Source organism: Chiloscyllium plagiosum, chromosome 10 (genome assembly GCF_004010195.1).
Source record: "Chiloscyllium plagiosum isolate BGI_BamShark_2017 chromosome 10, ASM401019v2, whole genome shotgun sequence".
In the NCBI taxonomy this organism is placed as follows: Eukaryota; Metazoa; Chordata; class Chondrichthyes; order Orectolobiformes; family Hemiscylliidae; genus Chiloscyllium; species Chiloscyllium plagiosum.
This window is the reverse complement of record NC_057719.1, coordinates 90,835,961-90,856,751: the sequence shown is the minus strand read 5'-3', so window position 1 is coordinate 90,856,751 and position 20,791 is coordinate 90,835,961. Positions and strand designations below refer to the sequence as shown.

At 40.1% G+C, this 20,791-nt stretch overlaps 1 protein-coding gene across 1 annotated transcript in view; it reads right to left on the bottom strand.

The window, feature by feature from the left end:
• Positions 1-20,791, bottom strand: part of LOC122554032 (stAR-related lipid transfer protein 9-like) — a gene marked incomplete at its 3' end in the record, with an annotated part of 253,157 nt that overhangs the window by 24,149 nt on the left and 208,217 nt on the right. Inside the window, exons 17-21 of the mRNA XM_043698518.1 lie at positions 13,886-13,937; positions 12,934-13,071; positions 11,561-11,643; positions 6,700-6,806; positions 695-745 (exon numbers count right to left, since the gene is read on the bottom strand). Of these exons, the coding sequence (XP_043554453.1) occupies positions 695-745; positions 6,700-6,806; positions 11,561-11,643; positions 12,934-13,071; positions 13,886-13,937 (431 nt within the window). The remainder of the gene's footprint in view (positions 1-694; positions 746-6,699; positions 6,807-11,560; positions 11,644-12,933; positions 13,072-13,885; positions 13,938-20,791) is intronic.

The window sequence follows — 20,791 nt, the reverse complement described above, 5'->3', positions numbered from 1 at the left end:
GGAGAATGTAAAAACTCCACACAAATAGTCGCCCAAAGGTTGGAATTGAACCCGAGTCCCAGAAGGGGGTCTGGGTGGGAGGGCTCTTCAATGGATCATGCAGACCCGATGGGCTGAATGGCCTCTAACTGCACTGTAGGGATTCTACAATTGTATTTGATTAGATGGGATGGTGGCATATATAAACCCTGCCACAGTTAAGACAGGACCGGAATGGCCCACGGCATCAATTGAGGCCCAGAGTAACCAATGAGTGACCACATGAGGCCCTCATCCCTGAGCTGCCACTTTCAGCCCTGCTGCAGGCGTGCCTGTCAATATGCAATGTGCCCACCAGTTTGGGGTCCCTCAATCAAAGGCACTCAGCACCTCATCAAGAGACTCAATATTGAGAGATAGATATGTATCACCATGTCCCCACTCTGTAAAACCTTTCCCAATATTACCTATGCCCTGCTTGCTCCTCAGTTCTGGAATTCTCCTACTGTTAGCACAGCCTGTGTAATACAATTATTTTCAGTTTCAGCTTAAACTTTTCCTGGACCTTGATAAATGAAGATCAATTGTTCTGAAGAAGTGCCATACAGGTCTTGGAAATGTTAACGCTGTTTTCTCTCCACAGATGCTGTCGGACTTGCTGAGTTACTGCAGCACTGTGTGCGTTTATTTCCATTTGTTTGGAGTGGTTTCTCACCTGGTTTCACTTAGCTCCATTTCTTCATCCTTCTCCTTATCGTGTTCAAAGCTGTAAAAATGCAACACACCAGTTTTGTTACATGACCCCGACTGGTCCTGGTGATAATCTGTTCTCCGTAGATATACAAGTGTATATTTCTAACTAAACCAGAAAGTCATTTGGTCTACACCCAGTCTGAATAGCAACATGTCCCACTAATTACATTTAAAGCTTGAGCCCTCTAATCCTATCAAAGATAATTCCAATGGCAGTTCAGGATATGCAACAGAAAAGAAGTATCCCCTGGGCAATTCTCCTTGGAGACGGCCCTCTCTTATATGAGAATCAATTGCACCACAAACCAGGGTACTTTTAAGTAGTGATTACACTTACTACATTCAGAATTTTCTTTTGTATATTTAGCCATTCACAAGATGTAGTTCTATTCCTAATTGCCAAGAGGACAGTTAATAATAAACTATATTGCTGTAGATCTGGATTCACATGTAGGCCAGACCAGGGAAGGATGGCAGGTTTCCTTCTCTAAAGGACACTAGTGAACAATATGGGTTTTTGTGATCATTAACGATAGTTTCATGGTTGCCATTGGGCAAGCTATTCCAAAGTCCCCCAAATTGCCATTAGAGAGGGTGTTCAAGGATTTTGATATGGTGGCAGTGAACAAACAGCATACAGTTCCAAATCTGGATGGTGTGTCGCTTGGAGGAGAACCTTGCTGTGAGAAGGACCTTATAAAGCTGCAGTTCCATGCAGTTAGTTTGCTCCAATTCAAGATGTTAAATCGAGATACTGACCCTATAGGAAATACACATCTGCATAAACTACCATAAAATTTAGCAACCTCTGCACATTATTTTACATTCAAGTAAAATTTCAGTTCATCGATTATGTATTTGGGGCAGATTCTTCCCCCATTCTCAAACTGACGAGTTGACTTGAGATTAGAGTGAAAACTTAGCCCATTCAACTGTCTATTCTGTATGTTCCCCATAAATAACTGCTTGAAAACAATGCACAATTTGAACCAGTGAGCTGAGAAAACAGCAATAATGTCAAATCCAATAACTACCAATAGTACTTTACACACACAAGTGAGCTAAAGATTGAATAGAAATTTCAATAAAAGAAATAAAACAGTACAAACTTAACACTATAAAACATCCCATGATGGAAAGTAACAAAAGTCTGGTCGATAGGTAAATTTTACAAAGCACCTTGAAGTAGGAGAGTGAAGCAGAGGGGTTTAGGGAAGGAACCCTAGAGAGCTCGACACCTTTGCTTATCGTGGAATATTTAATTTGGAGATGCTCAAAGAGGCCAGATTTAGAAAAGTGCAGAGATCTGAGAGGGTAGTGGAGACTTGAGGAGATTCCAGAGAGAAGCAGGAGTACAACCACAAAAGGATTTTGTGTCAGCAAGCACAGGGATGGGTGTACAGTCTTTGAGTGAGTTAAGACACAGGCAACAACCAGGAGTAAACTGGAATAGTGACACTTAGAGGTTACAAGAGTTTTGGTGGTAGCTAAGCTGAATGAGGAAGCTGGTGATGTTATAGAGATGATGGGGAGAACATGTGATTAGCAGCTCATCTCATGGTCAAATATGACACCGAGGTTGTGAACAGTCTGCTCCACACTCATACAAATTGCAAGTAGGGATGGAGTCAATGGCGAGAAAATGGAATTTGTGACAGGGATCTTCTCAACATTCAGTTCAAATAAATTTTAGTTAATCCATTACTGGGTGTCAGATAAACAGTCTAATAATTTAGAGGCTGTGAAGGGCCCTTAAGAGACATCATGGTGTGGAGACCTGAATCCCATCAGTACATGTGTGTTTTCAGGTGATATTATTGATAGCAGCACAGAGGTGACAAAGAGGACATGGACTAAGGACAGATCCTTGGTGGGCATCTTGGAGGCAATGATGGTGAAGGAGGAAGATAAATTCCAACTGGTGATACTCAGGTTATGATGGACTGGATAAAAATGAGGCCAGGTGACTGCAGTTCCACCTTGCCAGGCAATAGTGCAGAGGGAATCGAGGAGGATGGTGTGACCAACTGATTCAACAGCTGCAAAGAGATTGAGAAGGACAACAAGGGATAATTACATGTTACAGTCACATATTGTATCATTTGTGATTTTGACAAGAGGTGTTCAGTACTTTGGGAAGAAAAGACAATGACTAAACGATCGCTTTGAATTCTATGTTAAATTCCCTTGCTTTCAGATTCTTCCATGGTCCCACCCATCCTTCTCCTGTGTAGTCATCTCCTGCTCCAAAACCTCCAAGATTTCAAGTTCCATCAATTCTGGCTCACAAGGCATCCCCAGGTTTCCATCAATTAACCTCTGATGACAATCCCTTCAGTTTCTGAGACACCAAATTCAAACTTCTTTCTACTATCTCTCCAAATCTTTCTTCCCTCCTTAAAACATTCCTGAAAACCACCCTTTTTGGTTATGCTTTTGCTCATCTATCCTATCTCCTTACATAGCTTAGTATCAATTTTCTGTTTCGTAACAAGCTTATGAAATGTCTCGGGATGTTTTACTACAGTAATGCACGAAATAGATACAACTTGTTGCAAGACCAATACTCAGGTTTGCATTCAAATCATAACAGAATGCAATATACCCAGTGTTAGCATGATTCTTATACTGGCAACTATTATCTGAATGCCGGTCATCTCTGAAATCTCTGTGTAAAATTTTGAGTCCTAATACTTAACACATGCAATTAAATTAATGTAACCTCAATGCAGGCATATACTCACATTAAAACACAGGGGAACAATTTAACCATTTAACAATTGTAGAGTCATAGAGGTGTACAGCATGGAAACAGACCCTTCGGTTCAACCCATCCATGCCAACCAGATATCCCAATCCAATCTAGTTCCACCTGCCAGCATCCGGCCCATATCCCTCCAAACCCTTCCTATTCATATACCCATCCAAATGCCTTTTAAATGTTGGGATTGTACCAGCCTCCACCACTTCCTCTGGCAGCTCATTCCATACCCGTACCACCCTCTGCGTGAAAAAGTTGCCCCTGAGGTCTCTTTTAGATCTTTCCCTTCTCACCTTAAACCTATGCCCTCCAGTTCTGGACTCTGCCACCCCAGGGAAAAGACTTTACCTATTTACCCTATCCATGCCCCTCATAATGTTTAAACTTCTATAAGGTCACCCCTCAGCCTCTGACGCTCCAGGGAAAACAGCCCCAGCCTGTTCAGCCTCTCCTTATAGCTCAAATCCTCCAACCCTGGCAACATCCTTGTAAATCTTTTCTGAACCCTTTCATGTTTCACAACATCTTTCAGATAGTAAGGAGACCAGAATTGCATGCAATATTCCAACAGTGGCCTAACCAATTTCCTGTACAGCCGCAACATGACCTCCCAACTCCTGTACTCAATACTCTGACCAATAAAAGAAAGCATACCAAACGCCTTCTTCACTATCCTATCTACCCGAGACTCCACTTTCAAGGAGCTATGAACCTGCACTCCAAGGTCTCTTTGTTCAGCAACACCCCTAGGACCTTACCATTAAGTGTATAAGTCCTGCTAAGATTTGCTTTCCCAAAATGCAGCAGCTCACATTTATCTGAATTAAACTCCATCTGCCACTTCTCAGCCCATTGGCCCAACTGGCCAATCTGAGGTAACCCTCTTCGCTGTCCACTAAACCTCCAATTTTGATGTCATCTGCAAACTTACTAACTGGACCTCTTATGCTCACATCCAAATCATTTATGTAAATGACAAAAAGTAGAGGACCCAGCACCAATCCTTGTGGCACTCCACTGGTCACAGGCCTCCAATCTGAAAAACAACCCTCCACCATCACCCTCTGTCTTCTACCTTTGAGCCAGTTCTGTATCCAATTGGCTAGTTCTCCCCGTATTCCATGAGATCTAACCTTGCTAATCAGTCTCGCATGGGGAACCTTGTCGAATGCCTTACTGAAGTCCATATAGATCACATCTACCACTCTGCCCTCATCAATCCTCTTTTTTACTTCTTCAAAAAACTCAATCAAGTTTGAGAGACATGATTTCCCACGCACAAAGCCAGGTTGACAATCCCTAATCAGTCCTTGCCTTTCCAAATACATGTTCATCCTGTCCCTCAGGATTCCCTCCAACAACTTGCCCACCACCGACCTCACGCTCACTGGTCTATAGTTCCCTGGCTTGTCTTTACTGCCCTTCTTAAACAGTGGCACCACGTTAGCCATTCTCCAGTCTTCAGGCACCTCACCTGTGACTATCGATGATACAAATATCTCAGCAAAAGGCCCAGCAATCACTTCTCTAGCTTCCCACAGAGTTCTCGGGTACACCTGATCAGGTCCTGGGGATTTATCCACTTTTAACCGTTTCAAGTCATCCAGCACTTCCTCCTCTGTAATATGGACATTTTGCTAGATGTCACCATCTATTTCCCTACAGTCTATATCTTCCATATCCTTTTCCACAGTAAATATGTTGCAAAATACTCATTTAGTATCTCCCCCATTTTCTGCAGCTCCACACAAAGGTCACCTTGCTGGTCTTTGAGGGGCCCTATTCTCTCCCTAGATACCCTTTTGTCCTTAATGTATTTGTAAAAACCCTTTAGATTCTCCTTAATTCTATTTGCCAAAGCTATCTCATGTCCCCTTTTTGTCCTCCTGATCTCCCTCTTAAGTATATTCCTATTTTCTTTATACTCTTCGAAGAATTCACTCGATCTCTCCTGTCTATACTTCCTTCTTTTTCTTAACCAAACCCTCAATTTTTTTTAGCCATCCAACATTCCCTAAACCTACCAGCCTTCCCTTTCACCCTGACAGGAATATACTTTCTCTGGATTCTCGTTATCTCATTTCTGAAGGCTTCCCATTTTCCAGCCGTCCTTTTACCTGTGAACATCTGCCCTCAATCAGCTTTTGAAAGTTCTTGCCTAATACCATCAAAATTGGCTTTTCTCCAATTTAGAACTTCAACTTTTAGATCTGGTCTATCCTTTTCCATCACGGTTTTAAATCTAATAGAATTATGGTCGCTGGCCCCAAACTGCTCCCCTACTGACACGTCAGTCACCCGCCCTACCTTATTTCCCAAGAGTAGGTCAAGTTTTGCACCTTCTCTGGTAGGTACATCCACATACTGAATCAGAAAATTGTCTTGTACACACTTAACAAATTCCTCTCCATCTAAACCTTTAACACTATGGCAGTCCCAATCGATGATTGGAAAGTTAAAATCCCCTCCCATAACTACCCTATTATTCTTACAGATAGCTGAGATCTCCTTACAAGTTTATTTCTCAATTTCCCTCTGACTATTAGGGGGTCTATAATACAATCCCAATAAGGTGATCATCCCTTTCTTATTTCTCAGTTCCATCCAAATAGCTTCCCTGGATGTATTTCCTGGCTGTAGTGCTAGCCCTTATCAAAAATGCCACTCCCACCTCCTCTCTTGCCTCCCTTTCTATCCTTCCTTAACGTTAACATTTAGTGTTATTTTAGTAGTTAAATATATATCATTTAAAAACAAATACTTTTGCAGAATAAAACATTCACTTTAGATAGAGTCAGTTGTGTTTTTTAGGCAAGTTAAAAAAAATCAATCCAAAGGAAAAAGTAATTAACTTGGTTAACAATGAGGTTAAGCTGAACTTGAAAAGCAAGCCCATTTCTGGCATTGCACGAACATTTGAAAAATTACACGAAATTCTGAATTTTTGTTTCATTAGGCTTTAAAACAACTGAAGGTGCCAGCTCATTCTTGCGGTTATCATTTTCATGTGCGTTGAGGTGATGGGCTGAGGGTAGTGAGATTAGCATTGAGATTGTTCATTGAAATGTTCTTTTGTGTCTAAAGGCTCCAGTTTTCTCACTCCAATTCCCTGATTGTAGACTGACACTATTTTTAACAGTGATTTTCTATTGTTGATTTACAAATGCCAGCATCCAGTTGGAAGCTCTCACCAGTGAATCTCCTACCTTGCTTGCATGAGAGGAGACAAAACATAAGGAGGGGAGAAGTTGAATTCTCCATCCAAATCTAGCCATTCACAGGAGCCACTGCTTTCCAGAGACATGCTGCTACTCTATACAAGGGAAAGAAAAAAACATTTTCCATAAAATAAAGATAATAGAATACAATTCATTCCAAGTTTAACACCGCTCCATGCACACAAATTCAGAGCAGTAAGGTAAATTGGCAAAAATTCCAAGCAGGCAAGTCAAATAAAATATTAACACCCTTTCAAGGTAGGAAGCTCAGCAACCAGGTGTTTAATTAATCTGGCTTTAGACAGTATTAATTAAATAATTTCTTGGCACTGATGCACTATGATATGTGAGCACATGGGTAAGTTCCAATTTGATTAGGAAATGGATTGCACTTTCCACTTAGACCAAAATCCATTTACCACAGGCTTGAGTCATCAATGTTCTCCTTTTGTTATGAAATATGGCTGTTTTTTTGTGAACAAAGAAAATTACAGCGCAGTAACAGGCCCTTCGGTCCTCCAAGCCTGTGCCGATCCATATCCTTTATCTAAACCTGCCGCCTATTTTCTAAGGATATGTATCCCTCTGTCCCCTGCCCATTCATGTATCTGTCTAGATACATCTTAAATTACGCTATCGTTCCCGCCCCTACCACCTCCACTGGCAATGCATTCCAGGCACCCCCCACCCTCTGCGTGAAGAACTTTCCACATTTATCTCTCCTAAACTTTTCCCCTCTCACCTTCAACTCGTGACCCCTTGTAAGTGAGTCCCCCACTCTGTGAAAAGGCTTCTTGCTATCCATCCTGTCTGTACCTCTCATGATTTTGTAGAGCTCGTTTAGGTCCCCCCTCAACCTCTGTATTTTTAATAAAAATAATCCTAATCTACTCAACCTCTCCTCATAGCTAGCGCCCTCCATCCCAAGCAACATCCTGGTGAACCTCCTCTGTATCCTCTCCAAAGCATCCACATCCTTTTGGTAACGTGGTGACCAGAACTGTACGCAATATTCCAAATGTGGCTGAGCCAAAGTCCTATACAACTGTAACATGACCTGCCAACTCTGTACTCAATACCCCATTCGATGAAGAAAAGCATGTCGTATGCCTTCTTGACCAGTCTACAGGCCTGCATTGCCACCTTAAGGGAATAATGGACCTGAACACCCAGATCTTTCTGGACATCAATTTTCCCCAGGACATTTCCATTTAACTGTATAGTTTACTCTTGAGCTGGATCTTCCAAAACGCATCACTTCACATTTACCTGGATTGAACTCCATCTGCCATTTCTCTGCCCAACTCTCCAATCTATCTATATCCTGCTATATTCTCTGACAGTCCCATTCACTATCTGCTACTCCACCAATCTTAGTGTCATCTGCAAACTTGCTAATCAGGCCACCTATACCTTCCTCCAGATCATTTATGTATATCACAAACAACAGTGGTCCCAGCACGGATCCCTGTGGAACACTACAGGTCACAGTTCTCCATTTTGAAAAACTCCCTTCCACTATCAGTCTCTGTCTTCTGTTGCCTGTTCTCTGTTCTGAAACATCTCCACAAAGCCATATTTCTTCAGCATCAACACCTTAACCTCATCACAAGTGGCAGGAGAAAGTGAGGATCAGAGTAAAAAAAAGTGTAGTCCTGGAAAAGCACAGCCGGTCAGGCAGCATCCAAGGAGCAGGAGAGTCGACGTTTCGAGTAAAGCTCTTCATCAGGAATGACACGTGTTGACTCTCCTGCTCCTCGGATGCTGCGTGATTGGCTGTGCTTTGCCAGTACCACACTTTTTAAAAAAATCATCACAAGTGGCATCAGCCAATGTCAAACTAGCCAAAGAAAACTGGCAGACGGGAGTGTGACGGGATGGCACAGGCCAGAAGGCCAGGAAATGTATTGGTCACGTGGCCTCATGTAGTCCGGGAAAGGGTTCATCCCAAGACTGCCAGATTACAGAACTGCACCCTTTAGTGACATAGGTAAAAACAGTGACTGCAGATGCTGGAAACCAGATTCTGGATTAGTGGTGCTGGAAGAGCACGGCAGTTCAGGCAGCATCCGAGGAGCAGTACTGACCAAAGGACCTCTCTACCTGGAATCCTAGGAATTACAGGAATTCAATTATACAAATTTGCTGACATTCCAAAGTTAGCCCTTGAAACCTCTTCGTTGTCCTCCAAACCGTGGGCTGTTACCGTGGGCATTCTTCTATCTGCGTACGATTATGGATATGCAGCAATCAGATCAGAATGGGTTGCTTAATGTGGTGCACTTTAGTTGATGGATAAAATGACCCAATTGTAAGAGGTAGTTTCTGCCACACGTGTCACATATGAAGTGGTGATTGGGTGTTGGTTGTTTTCTTTGGTGTTGGTGTCTACTTCCAAACTTCTGCAGCTACTGATCATACCTGTGATGAAACTAGGCAATGTTTGCCATTTTTCTGTCATCACCTAGTGTCTCTCAGGTTCCAGGATCCTTGATCAAAATGTTTCATGTCACCCTTGGCATCCTTGAAGTGGAGCTTTGTGTATCTTACGGAGTCCACACAGAAACTCCTCAGGAATGTCACAGTCTTCCAAACTGTGAATGTGCCCCGCCAGTAAAGTCACCTCTGCCCGATGAGTGCCAGCATCCATGGGAATTTGCCCTGAAGGCGAATGCTGCAATCATGGTTCTATCCTTCCTCAAGCTGCCCAGAATGTGCCACAAACAGTAAAAATGAAAATTTTGAGTTTTGTTTCTCGAAAGATCCAAGTTGTCCACATTCTATGGCTAGACAATAATGCTTTCTTTTGGTCACTGACGGGATGTGGGCATTGCTGGCTTGGTCAGCAGCTTTTGCCCATATCTTATTACTTGAGATGGTGGTGATGAGCTACCTCTTGGAACCACTCCTGTCCTTGAAATGTAGGTGCCAAGAACTTAGCCCTCATAAACCAGCATCTCAATCTTAACAGCCAGCTTGATGTTCCATGTAATAAATTTGTGCTTACAACCTAATCAAAATCTAATCAGTACCCTTCAGTTTGGTTTCCTCCCTGGTTCAAAAAAATTTATCCTCTTGGCACATTCCAAAATTAAACTCCTGTTGCATTGAGACTGTCATTATTTTTCTTTTATTTATTTAGACACCTGAACAGGCAGGGAATAGATGGATACAGACGATGTGTAGGTAGATCGGATAAGTTTAAAATGGTCTTACAATTGGCACAGACATGATGGGCCAAAGGGCTTGTTACTGTGCTATAATGTTGTACGTTCTATTTTATTTTTGATTTGGAACTGAGAATTGCAGTTAAGAATTGATCTTTTAACAGCAGTTTCTTTCAAATGAAGAGGAGAGAACAAAAGACTGATTTTTGCTGTTGGGAACTGGCCTGGAAAGATAAGACAGATTAATTACTGCTGTAAGAATATTATAGATGATTCAGAATCGAGGTGTTGTTGTTATGCCCAGGGCCTGACACCTGGTTGGCATGTTGAATTAGTCAGTCAAGGGAGGACTGATGCTGGCCAGCCAACCAAAGAGAATGTTGTAAAAATAGAAAACAAAGAGTGAACTAGTGTTAATGGGTTTTGGGAAGGAGGCACTTTTGCTCAACTGGAAAATGCTTTGATTTTTGGTTTTTTTGATATTCTCCATTTATCAACAGTTGAGAGTTCTGAGGAAAGAATCCCAGTCTGTAAGAAATAAGTAAAAGTCTCCAGAGGTCTGTGGAAGATTTTTACGTTGGCCAGTGACTTCAGAAATGAAGAAAGATATAGTCAAACGTGCATGTAATACAAACTGTCAAAGATTTCACGAAAACCTGATATTCATCATTGAAATGGTTACCGAATTAGCAACTTACGATTTTTGTTTCATTTCATTCATTTTTCTCACTTTATCCCTTAACTGTGTCTTTTTGTCTCACTGTCAGTATGAGAGTTGGGGTTTATATTCAAAGAAGATTGAGCTTAGAATGTAGATACCAATTAGTTTGCTTTGTAGTTTATCTGTGTTTGAGTAAAGTTACATTCTTGTTATTAAGTATAAACTTTTCTTTAAGTCATAAATTTAGTGTCCAAGATCTGTTACTTGTAAAGTCTGATTAGATCAACTGAGGAATTTTGAGGGTCATTGAATGTTTTAATTGCATTGTGTTATGAATTCAGTGGTAGTGAAGCTGAATTGATAAGGCTTGCTATATCATAACACATTCTTCCTCTTCCCAACCCCAAGAACCATTCATTTATCTACTTATCAACAAAACAGCATTGAGCCAAAAACAGGACTTTATCTTGCAATCTTAAAAAATTAGCCTTCACTACATAGCTTTTATTTCTACTTCTCTCTGGCCTTACAAATTGGCAATGCTGAATTGCCAGCACATTACAATCATATGGGAAACTGGAATTAAGTTTCTTAACAAAACTTACTTGTGATTCATAGAAAGCATTTTAACTCATTATTGCATCCACTGCACTAATTGTTAGTCCAAATGTAGGTACACTGAGAGTCTGATTAAAGCCAACTTTACCAAGTGCAAATTCCAAAAAAAAATGTGCTTTGGATTTTCCTATGAATTCAAGAGGTGTATGCCTAACCTTTTTCTATGTTGTATATTCTATGTAGGTTTCTGAGTTGGACAGCTGGTACCAAGTTGCCTCCTCCTGTGCTGTAACAATTCTGAAATTTGGTAAAATATTTATCAGGATTGCCAGTGATGGATAATGCAAATCGCCTTCACTCCAAGTTGGTTAATTACCACAAATCAGGGAATTATTAAGGCTGCTACTTTGCAAATTACAAAAACATTTATTATTAAGCACACACAATTAAGTTATAAACTTACAGTTCTCCTTTGTCTCAACATTGCAGCTTCAGTTGGATGGTTAAACCTGAACTTATGCACTTTTCCTATGATTATAACAGCACCTGTAAGATAAATTAAATAATGCTAAATAAATATCATAAGCAATAGACCAAGTTATTCTAGATCTGTGGGCAATAATGTGGCATGATTAACCCGCTGCAAAGAAAAAGATATGTTTACAAAATATCCCAGAACAAGATATTTTGAGTCATTTTTAAATCTTTGGGACAAGAAAATCTTGTGTGGCATTGTTTGTGGGCTGTCTGGGTTCTCGAACAAAGCTGTGTTTACTTGGCCTTTTGAGTATTTTCAATTTGTATGCAATACAAATAGATCATTGCGGCCTGGAATATAAAGGAATTGGTCCTACAGTGTTGAAGCAAGTCATAGGATTAACAAGCTTATGGTTAAGTAACAATGGAGGGAGATGTTCAATTCCAGGATATAGTAGCATGAGTGCTACACTGTCAGGAGGGCTACAATGATGGCACATTTTTGTGGATTATTGGGCCTCATTATAAAGGCAAGAATGAGGGTTAATTTGTTCAGGTAGGTAGATCTGGGACTTACCCAAGTGTTGGAATGTCAAAAGAGGAAAGGCTTAGATATTTCGGTGAGGATGAGTGAGATTAAGAGGGAAGTGAGAAAGAATAAACTGACTGGAGCTTGGTGAATCAGCCATTTGAGCTTGCTCAGGCTTTCAGATCATAACCTGGATAACCCTTAGCCAACAAAATCTATTGAGCAAAATCTTGAAACTTCCAGCACCTTTAGAGGTCAGAGTTCATCCTGATGTTATTCCTGACTGTCTAGCTCTAACTTTCAAGATAGAACCTCTTGCTCTGGACTTGCCTCCATAGCCTCTCCATATTTACCCCATTGAATCCCTTCATCAGTATGGGTTGGAGAAAAAGAATGAGGACCAGAAGGCTTTGTTAATTTCATTTAATTCCCTGAAATTTCAGGAGAAGGTTTCACAGCAAAGCCCTGTTATTTAGAGCACTGACACTACTTATATTGTAATGGCTGACTTCAGTTATCTTCTAGCTGCTTGTGCTTTAAATAACAGAATCGATGCTGTATCACTATTGGAAAAAATACTGTAGAAATCTCAAGCAGAAAAAAAAATTTGATCAGGACAGGCCCTTTAAGTTTCTCAAAACACTCAATAAGCAGACTTTTTTTCACTTTAGCCTTTGGGGTCAGGGTCAGGGTCAGGGTCAGGGACAGGGACAGCAGGCTAGGAAAGGAACACGTTGGAGAATAGCAATTCTGCACAGGAGGCACTAACCCCATCCCTTCCCCCTCCCCCCACCACTGATGGACTAATGATACAAGTAAAAAGTAATTACCTTGGGACAAACGACATGAATGGGTGATGTCCAGTTCATTAACAGAGCACTGTGACCTTCCAATTGGTTCAATTGTCACTATGCCATTGTGATTGTGAATGACACAGTGCTCTGGCTCCACCCAAGGACCCTGCAGAACTGAAATAAAGACAACCATTATACATTTTCTTCCAGTGAAATGTTTTGCATTGTATTGCGAGAGTTATTAGATTTTAATTAATTTTTCATCCAATTAAAACTGTACAACTGGTCGTTTACAGGGGTTGTGTGTCCATTGGCTAAACTAAAGCCTGTGAATTTCTTTTTAATCCCTTGCCCTGAGTCCAGACTGGTAGAGGAAGAAGTAGTAATATCTTCTGTTTTGAAAGGAATCCAGATATAGCAGTAAATTTGAGCCTAAATGTATATTTATGTTATTTTGTTTTTAATTTGACATAGCATTAAATGAAATGTAAGGCACAGAATTAAGCCAGCACAATTGGTCTATATCCTGATGAAGGGCTTTTGCCCGAAACGTCGATTTTGCCTGTCCTCGGATGCTGCCTGAATTGCTGTGCTCTTCCAGCACCACTGATCCAGAATCTGGTTTCCAGCATCTGCAGTCATTGTTTTTACCTGGTCTATACCAGTGTCTGTGCTTCATATGATCCTCCTCCCACACCTTCCCATTTAACTCCATCAGTAAATCCCTTTATTCCTTTTTCCCTTTTGTCTTCATCTAGCTCTTCCTTAAATGCATGTGTATAATTCATCCCAAATTCTCATTGTGGTATCAAATTCCATATTTTAATCATTCTACAAATAAAGAAGTTTTATCCTGAACACTCTACAGCATTGATTACTGAATATCTGACATTTGTGGCCTGTCCGCAAGTGCATTTTAGTTTTTGTCTATATCTACTGCATCACACATTTTCAGAAACTAAATTTTAATTATTTGTTGTGCACTTACCAATGTCTTGTTCTGTTTCGGCATCAATTCTCCCAATGGTTGTTGTTCCTTCCTAAAGCCAAACGACACTTAAATCAACTGCATGTCTTTATCAAGTACAAAAACCTCACAAAATACACCAGGAGAACAACCAAAGCTCTATTCAAGATCAGTGGCATCGTTTGGCATGTGTATATAGGCATAATGCTTGAGAGACAGCACAGCCCTGGCATATACGTGTTAATGTTTGACATGAAAATATCACTTCAAGTCAGATTCCAACTGCATTGAAAACAAAACAAATTCTTAATAATATAAAACATGTAAAAATTGCCATTAGATCTCAAATCAGAGCTTCAAAAATAATATTTCAAAATTTTAGTTCAAAAGACACTCCACAGCAGTTGGTGCATTAACGGTTTCTTTACTATAAGCTACACCACAACAAAAAAAAAACATAGCCAACACAACAATGGCTCTTGTGGTTACAGGGTATCTTACAAAACATCATAGGAAAATGGAATGAAGTTGATTGTTAAATAACAAGGAACCATAGTTAGATATTAATTATCTTGTCCTTCGCCCTCACATTCTGATTGTGAAAGTTGCAATCTTGAATGCACTTTTTGAAAAATGATAAAAACTGAATTGATGGTAACTTGTAAAGGGAATTTGGATGCTTCCATGTAAAAGTGCTATTATAGGGAATGCACAGGATAACAGGAATAATTCGACAGTTCTTTCAAAACCAACATAGGCACATGGACTGAATGGCTTCCTTCTATGCTAAATATATAATAATATGAACTACTATGGATACCGAAATGGTAAAATTAAAGCCAAATATTCTGAATATTTGTCCTGGGGATCACCTGTGATGTCTCCAAATGTTGTGCACCTTGCTACAACACTGCTGCCAACAGAAAACAAAACAAGGCAGTTGGGAAATTGCTTGTAATGCAGGAAGCCAGCAGAGTATGGCAAGAGCACTTTGAGATTTGTCAAATGGAGATTACGTTATTGATAGTGTAAACATTAATAATAGCAGCACTGCACCATTTAACTGACATTAGAAGTTATTCTTCTCTGTAAAAAGAAACAAAGGTGTTGACTAATCACAGCAATCAATTTCACTTTAACAGGCACGACACATACAAGGACAACTGATCAGAAATAGTCTTCTTACTTACAGCTCAGCAAGTCCAATAGACAGATAAAGAAGTCAAACAGAAGAAGAGAAAAAGAAAGGTAATTTAAAGAGTGAAAAATGTGGTGGGAACACAATCTTCTCTTTAAAAGTACTTATCAGCTAAACCTCTGACCTCTCTTCATCGCAGCCTGGCTCCCTTTCTACACTTCTAATAATATTTCAATGATCATTGCTCTTCTGAATCTTCATCTTTTTCCATCTAAACTTCAAAATATATGAAAGAAGAGTGTATTGAAACAAACTCACTGCACAATCCCCTTCTTTCATTCATTATTCCTCTAAACTAGAAAACATGTTTGGAAAATAAATTTCAAAGTTCATGAATCATTGTTTCATAATAAATTATTCATAGCTTCCATTTTAGATCTTCTGTTTTGGAAATAGGGAAAGAAATAGGCAATTCTAGTCCCAGTATAAATTCATTATCATTAACACAATTGTGGATTTCATAATTGTCAACTACCAAAAATGGATTAAAGAAAACATGAATTGATGCCCACATAAACCTGGTTAACACTAATGGCTACACTAAGGACTAATTTAATCAGCAAACGGACTTGATTTTATCCAATAGAAAATACATCATAATGTGCCATTGGTACCTGTAGTCACAGAGCTGTCTGCCAGAGAAACCCAGAACAGCCTCATCCTGGCATACTTCATTTGACAAAGGTAGTTATAATTATAAGCTTTTTTTTAAATCAAGGTGTCCGTGTAATCTCCCGTAAAACCTCTTTCCTTCAGTTACTCAACTAATTATCAGATTTATAGCCTTTCCTTGATGGCTCATTCCATTTACCAGAATAAAACTGACCCAGGTCAACAGCAGAATCTCACAAAGCATATACTATGACAATAAACAGATACAGAAACTCATTTAATTGATCACATAAACAGATAAAATATGAAATAGAAGACAGAAGCAGCCTCTTAAAGCTATTTCACCATTCAATAAGAGCATGGCTGGTTGAAATGTATTTCGAATTCCATATTCCCATCTGTCTTGATAACCTTTGATTCCCCTTCCTAACAATAATCTATTTACCTGCATCTTAAAAATGACCCTTCTGGGACTGCCTTCTGAGGTAGAGAGTTCTAAACATTCACAGCTCTTAGAGAAAAGATTTCTCCTCATGTTTGCGCTGGAAGGGCAATCGCAAACTTTAAACTAATGTTACCCGAAACATGCTTTCCACATCCACCTTGTCCAAACTGTTCAGGATCTTACTGAGAGCTGGCTGTACATTAGAACTGAACTCAACCATGCAAATTGCTGAGTTCATAAGTTTAATGAATACAGAGAATGGTGTCATGTCTAGATTGTCAATGACATACTGATGTGGTCCAAACGCATACAAATTCCTTAGTGGCACACTTTTAATCGGCTAGCAATGTTAAACAAATACATAAACAGAGCACTACCATTGCTATGCAAGTAAAAACCTCTCTCAGAATTGGTTGTAATAATTTGCTGAACCCATTGGCCAATTCATGTTGCGTAGAACCAGATGTCTGATAGAGTGTAAAGGGACTTCAGTGTGTGCATCTTGGGCACCTTATACATACATGGACTCAGTGAACTATGAGGACAATTCCCAGGAAGGTGCTTATTCTTCCACAAGTTTAACAGGTGTTCTAACTTGCTTTTGAGCAAGACTGGGCAGTTACAGCACTTCCCAGCAGCTGTTTGCAATGGCATACAATGGACAGACGTCAGAATTCTCATCTTTTAAAGGTGCTTTTCAGGCAATGGTCAATGGATTCTTGATACACAAAGGAGTGAAATGCAATGTCTGCAGCTGGGGATGTGAATAATTATATCAACCATGATGCAACTTTATATGTAATAGGATAGTAATTGAAGGGTCCAGAATTCTTAAAACACATCCAGGATATCTTTTTAATCCAGTACTCAGAATGCCCTACAAGAAGGGAGATGTCTGTGGACTTAATTATAGTTACAAAGTTGACAAGTGGTTGAAGTATCAGTGGAGGGGTAATATTTTGCAGACAACAATAATAACTTCGTTAGATTCAAGATCATTTTGGAAAAGGTCAAAGATGTGCCTGAAGCCAAAGTTCTAAACTGGGGGAAAGCTGGTTTTAATAAGATCAGAAATGATTTGGTCAGAGTGAACCAAGTTCAGATACTTTCAGATAAATCTGTCACAGAACAGTGGGATGCAGTCAAGGAGGAAGTATGGATGGTAAAGGGCAAACATGTTTCAACAGAGATAATGGGTGAGCCCACCAAATCCTGCAAACCCATGATCTCAAGAGATTTAACAGCATTGGATTAAGAAAGAAAGAAGCTTATGACAGATATTGAGGGCTCAAAACCGCAGAAACCCTACGGGAGTAAAGAATGTGCAAGAGGAAACTAAAAAGGGAGATTAGTAGAACTACAAGGGGAGTACTGGCAAGTAAAATAAAGGAAAATCCTAAGTTATTTTACAGGTACCTTAAGGGTGAAAGGATAAAGAAGGGATCAGTTGGACTCATCAAGGACCACAGTTGTAATTTGTGAATGGAGCCAGAGGATGTAGGTAGGGATTGTGTTCCCACGTATACGCCGTATTTGATCACAGTTAATCTGTGGCTTAACGCCATAAACCTACCTTTGGCCCATATCCCTTAATACGTTTATCTTAACAAAAATTTATCACAGATTTAAAATTAACAACTGCAGGAAAATGTGGAAAAGAGTTCCAAATCTCTAATACACTGTGTGTGAAGTATAACCGAACAACTCTCCTGAATGATCTGTCCCCAATTCCCAAACTGTGCTCCCTAGTTCTGGAATCTCCTTAACCTTCTAAATTCTACAGAAAACAGGCCTAATTTGTATAACCTCTTCTCATAACTTAACCCCTGAAATCTGTGTATTATACCTGTAAATTTATACTGTAACCCCTTCCAAGGCCATAATATCTTTCCTAATTTATGATGCCCAGATCTGCTCACAGTACTCCAAGTGGAGTATAACCAGGATTTTTTTCCATAGCTGCAACATAACTTCTGCATCCTTCTACTCCAATCCTCTAGATGTAAAGATCTTAATTCCATTAGCATTCCTGATTATTTTCTGCACTTGATTGTAACATGTTAATGATCTATGCACATGAATCTCCAAGAATCTTTGGAGATCTATTATATTCAACTTCACACCATCTAGAAAGAACCATGATCTATCCTTTCTCATTCCAAAATGGATAATTTCACACTTGCAACACAAAGCTCTGTCTACCACAGTTTCACCTAGTCATTTGGTCTCTAAATATCCCTTTGTAATGTTTTGCCTTCATCATCTACAATGCCATTAAACTTTGTGTCATCAGCAAAAATGGATAGATGACTTTCTATGCCATTATCTAAGTCATTAATAAATAATGTGAATAATTGAGGATCTAGCCCAGATCCTTGTGCACACCACTGGATACATCCTGCCAATTTGACTACTACGCTCAGATCTTGAAGACACTTCCACTAGCATCCTGTATATTGCAACAACTGCTGACATTGAAAACCCTGTCAGGGTCCTTTTAAAGAGAGTTCCTTCATTGCTCAATTAGGTGCATTGTTCTACCTATCCTTTCTGAATGGTCAAGGAACCAGTCTGTGTATTGCTCACAACAGAATTAGTTTTACTGTATCTGCATTGATATGGTATTTTCTATTTACAGTCATTGAGTCAAACAGCATGGAAACAAGACCCTATGGTCCAACTCGTCTGCGCCGACCAGTCATCCCAATCTGACCTAGCCCCATTTTCCAACATTTAGCCCATCTCTCTAAACCTTTTCTATTCATATACCGATCCAGATGCCTTTTAATTATGAAAGCCTCCACCACTTCCTCGAGCAGCTTGTTTCATACATGCATCATCCTGTGTGAGAAAAAAAATTATCCCTCAGGTCCTTTTCAAATCGTTTCCCTCTCACCTTAAATCTACGCCCTCTTGTCTTGGACTCCTCCCACCCCAGGGAAAAGACTTTGGCTGTTCACCCTATCCTTGTCCCTCATGGTTTTATAGATCTCTATAAGGTCTATCTTCAGCTTCCAATGCTCCAGGGAAAACAAGCCCCAGCCTATTCAGCCTCTCCCTATAACTCAAACCCTCCTGTTGCAGTAGCATTCTTGTAATCTTTTCTGCACCCTCTCATGCTTAACAATATCATTCCTATAGAAGGGCGACCAGAATTGTATGCAGTATTATAAAATTGGCCTCACCAATGTCTTTTACAGGTGCAACATGACATCCCAACTCCTTTACTCAATGTTCTGACCAATAAAGGCAAGCATACCAAAGGTCTTCCTTCACCATCCTGGCTACATGCATCTCCACTTTCAAGGACCTATGCACCTACACCCCTTGGTTTATTTGTTCGGCATCGTTTAACTGTGTAAGTCCTGTCTTGGTTTGTCTGACCCAAAATGCAACCCCTCACATGTATCTAAATTAAACTCCATCTGCCACTCCTCAGCCCATTGGCCCATCTGATCAAGGTGTCATTGTACTCCGAGATAATCTTCTTCACGGTCTATTACACCACCTATTTTGGTGTCATCTGCAAACTTACTAACCATACCTCCTATATTCAAATCCAAATCATTTATATAAATGACGTAAAGCAGTATTCCCAGCACTGATCACTGCTGGTCACAAGCCTCCAGTTCAAAAAACAATCCTCTACGACCACACACTGTCTCCTACCTTCAAGCCAATTTTGTATCCAATTGGCTAGCTCCATCTGGATGCCATATGATCTAATTTTACTAACCAGTCTACCACGCAGAATCTTGTTAAATACTTTGCTGAAAGTCACATAGACACTACCGCTCTGCCTTCATCAATCTTCTTTGTCACCTCTTCAAAAACCTCAATCAAGTTAGAGACTCGATTTCCCACGCACAAAGCCATGTTGACTATCAGTCTTTGTCTTTCCCAATGCATAAAAGCCTTGTCACTCAAAACCCCTCCAACAGTTACCCACCTCTGATGTAAGGCTCACCAGTCTATAGTTCCCTGGCTTTTAGCCACGATATTACAGGTGCAACATGACATTCCCAACTCCTCTACTCAATGTTCTGACGAATGAAGGCAAGCATACCAAAGGCCATCCTTCACCACCTGGCTACCTGAATCTCCACTCTCAACAACCTATGCACCTATAATATTCCGGCTGTCGATGATACAAACTCTCAGCAAGGGACCCAGCTTCCCACAAAGTTCTGGGAAACACCTGATCAGGTCTCAAGGATTTATCAAACGTTACACATTTTAAGAACTCCTCTTCTGTAATATGAACTCTTTTCAAAGCATCACTGTTTATTTCCCCAAGTTCCCTAGCTTCCATGCTCTGCACCATATTAAATACTGATGACACATTTGCTTAGCATCTCACACATTTCCTGTGGTACCACCCTCAGACAACGTTCATCTTTTAAGTCTATACTTGACATATGACTTGTTCTTTTTCTTGATCACAGCCTCAATTTTTCCAGTAATCCAGCATTCCTACACCAACCGGGCTTGCCCTTCACACTAACAGGAAGATACTGTCTCTGAACTCTTGTTATCTCATTGTTAAAGGCCTCTCACTTCTCAACCATCCCTTTACTTACAAATAGCCTCCATGAATCAACTTTTGAATGTTTCATTCAAAATTGGCCTTACCTCAATTTAGAACTTTAACTATTAGAACAGGTCTATCCTT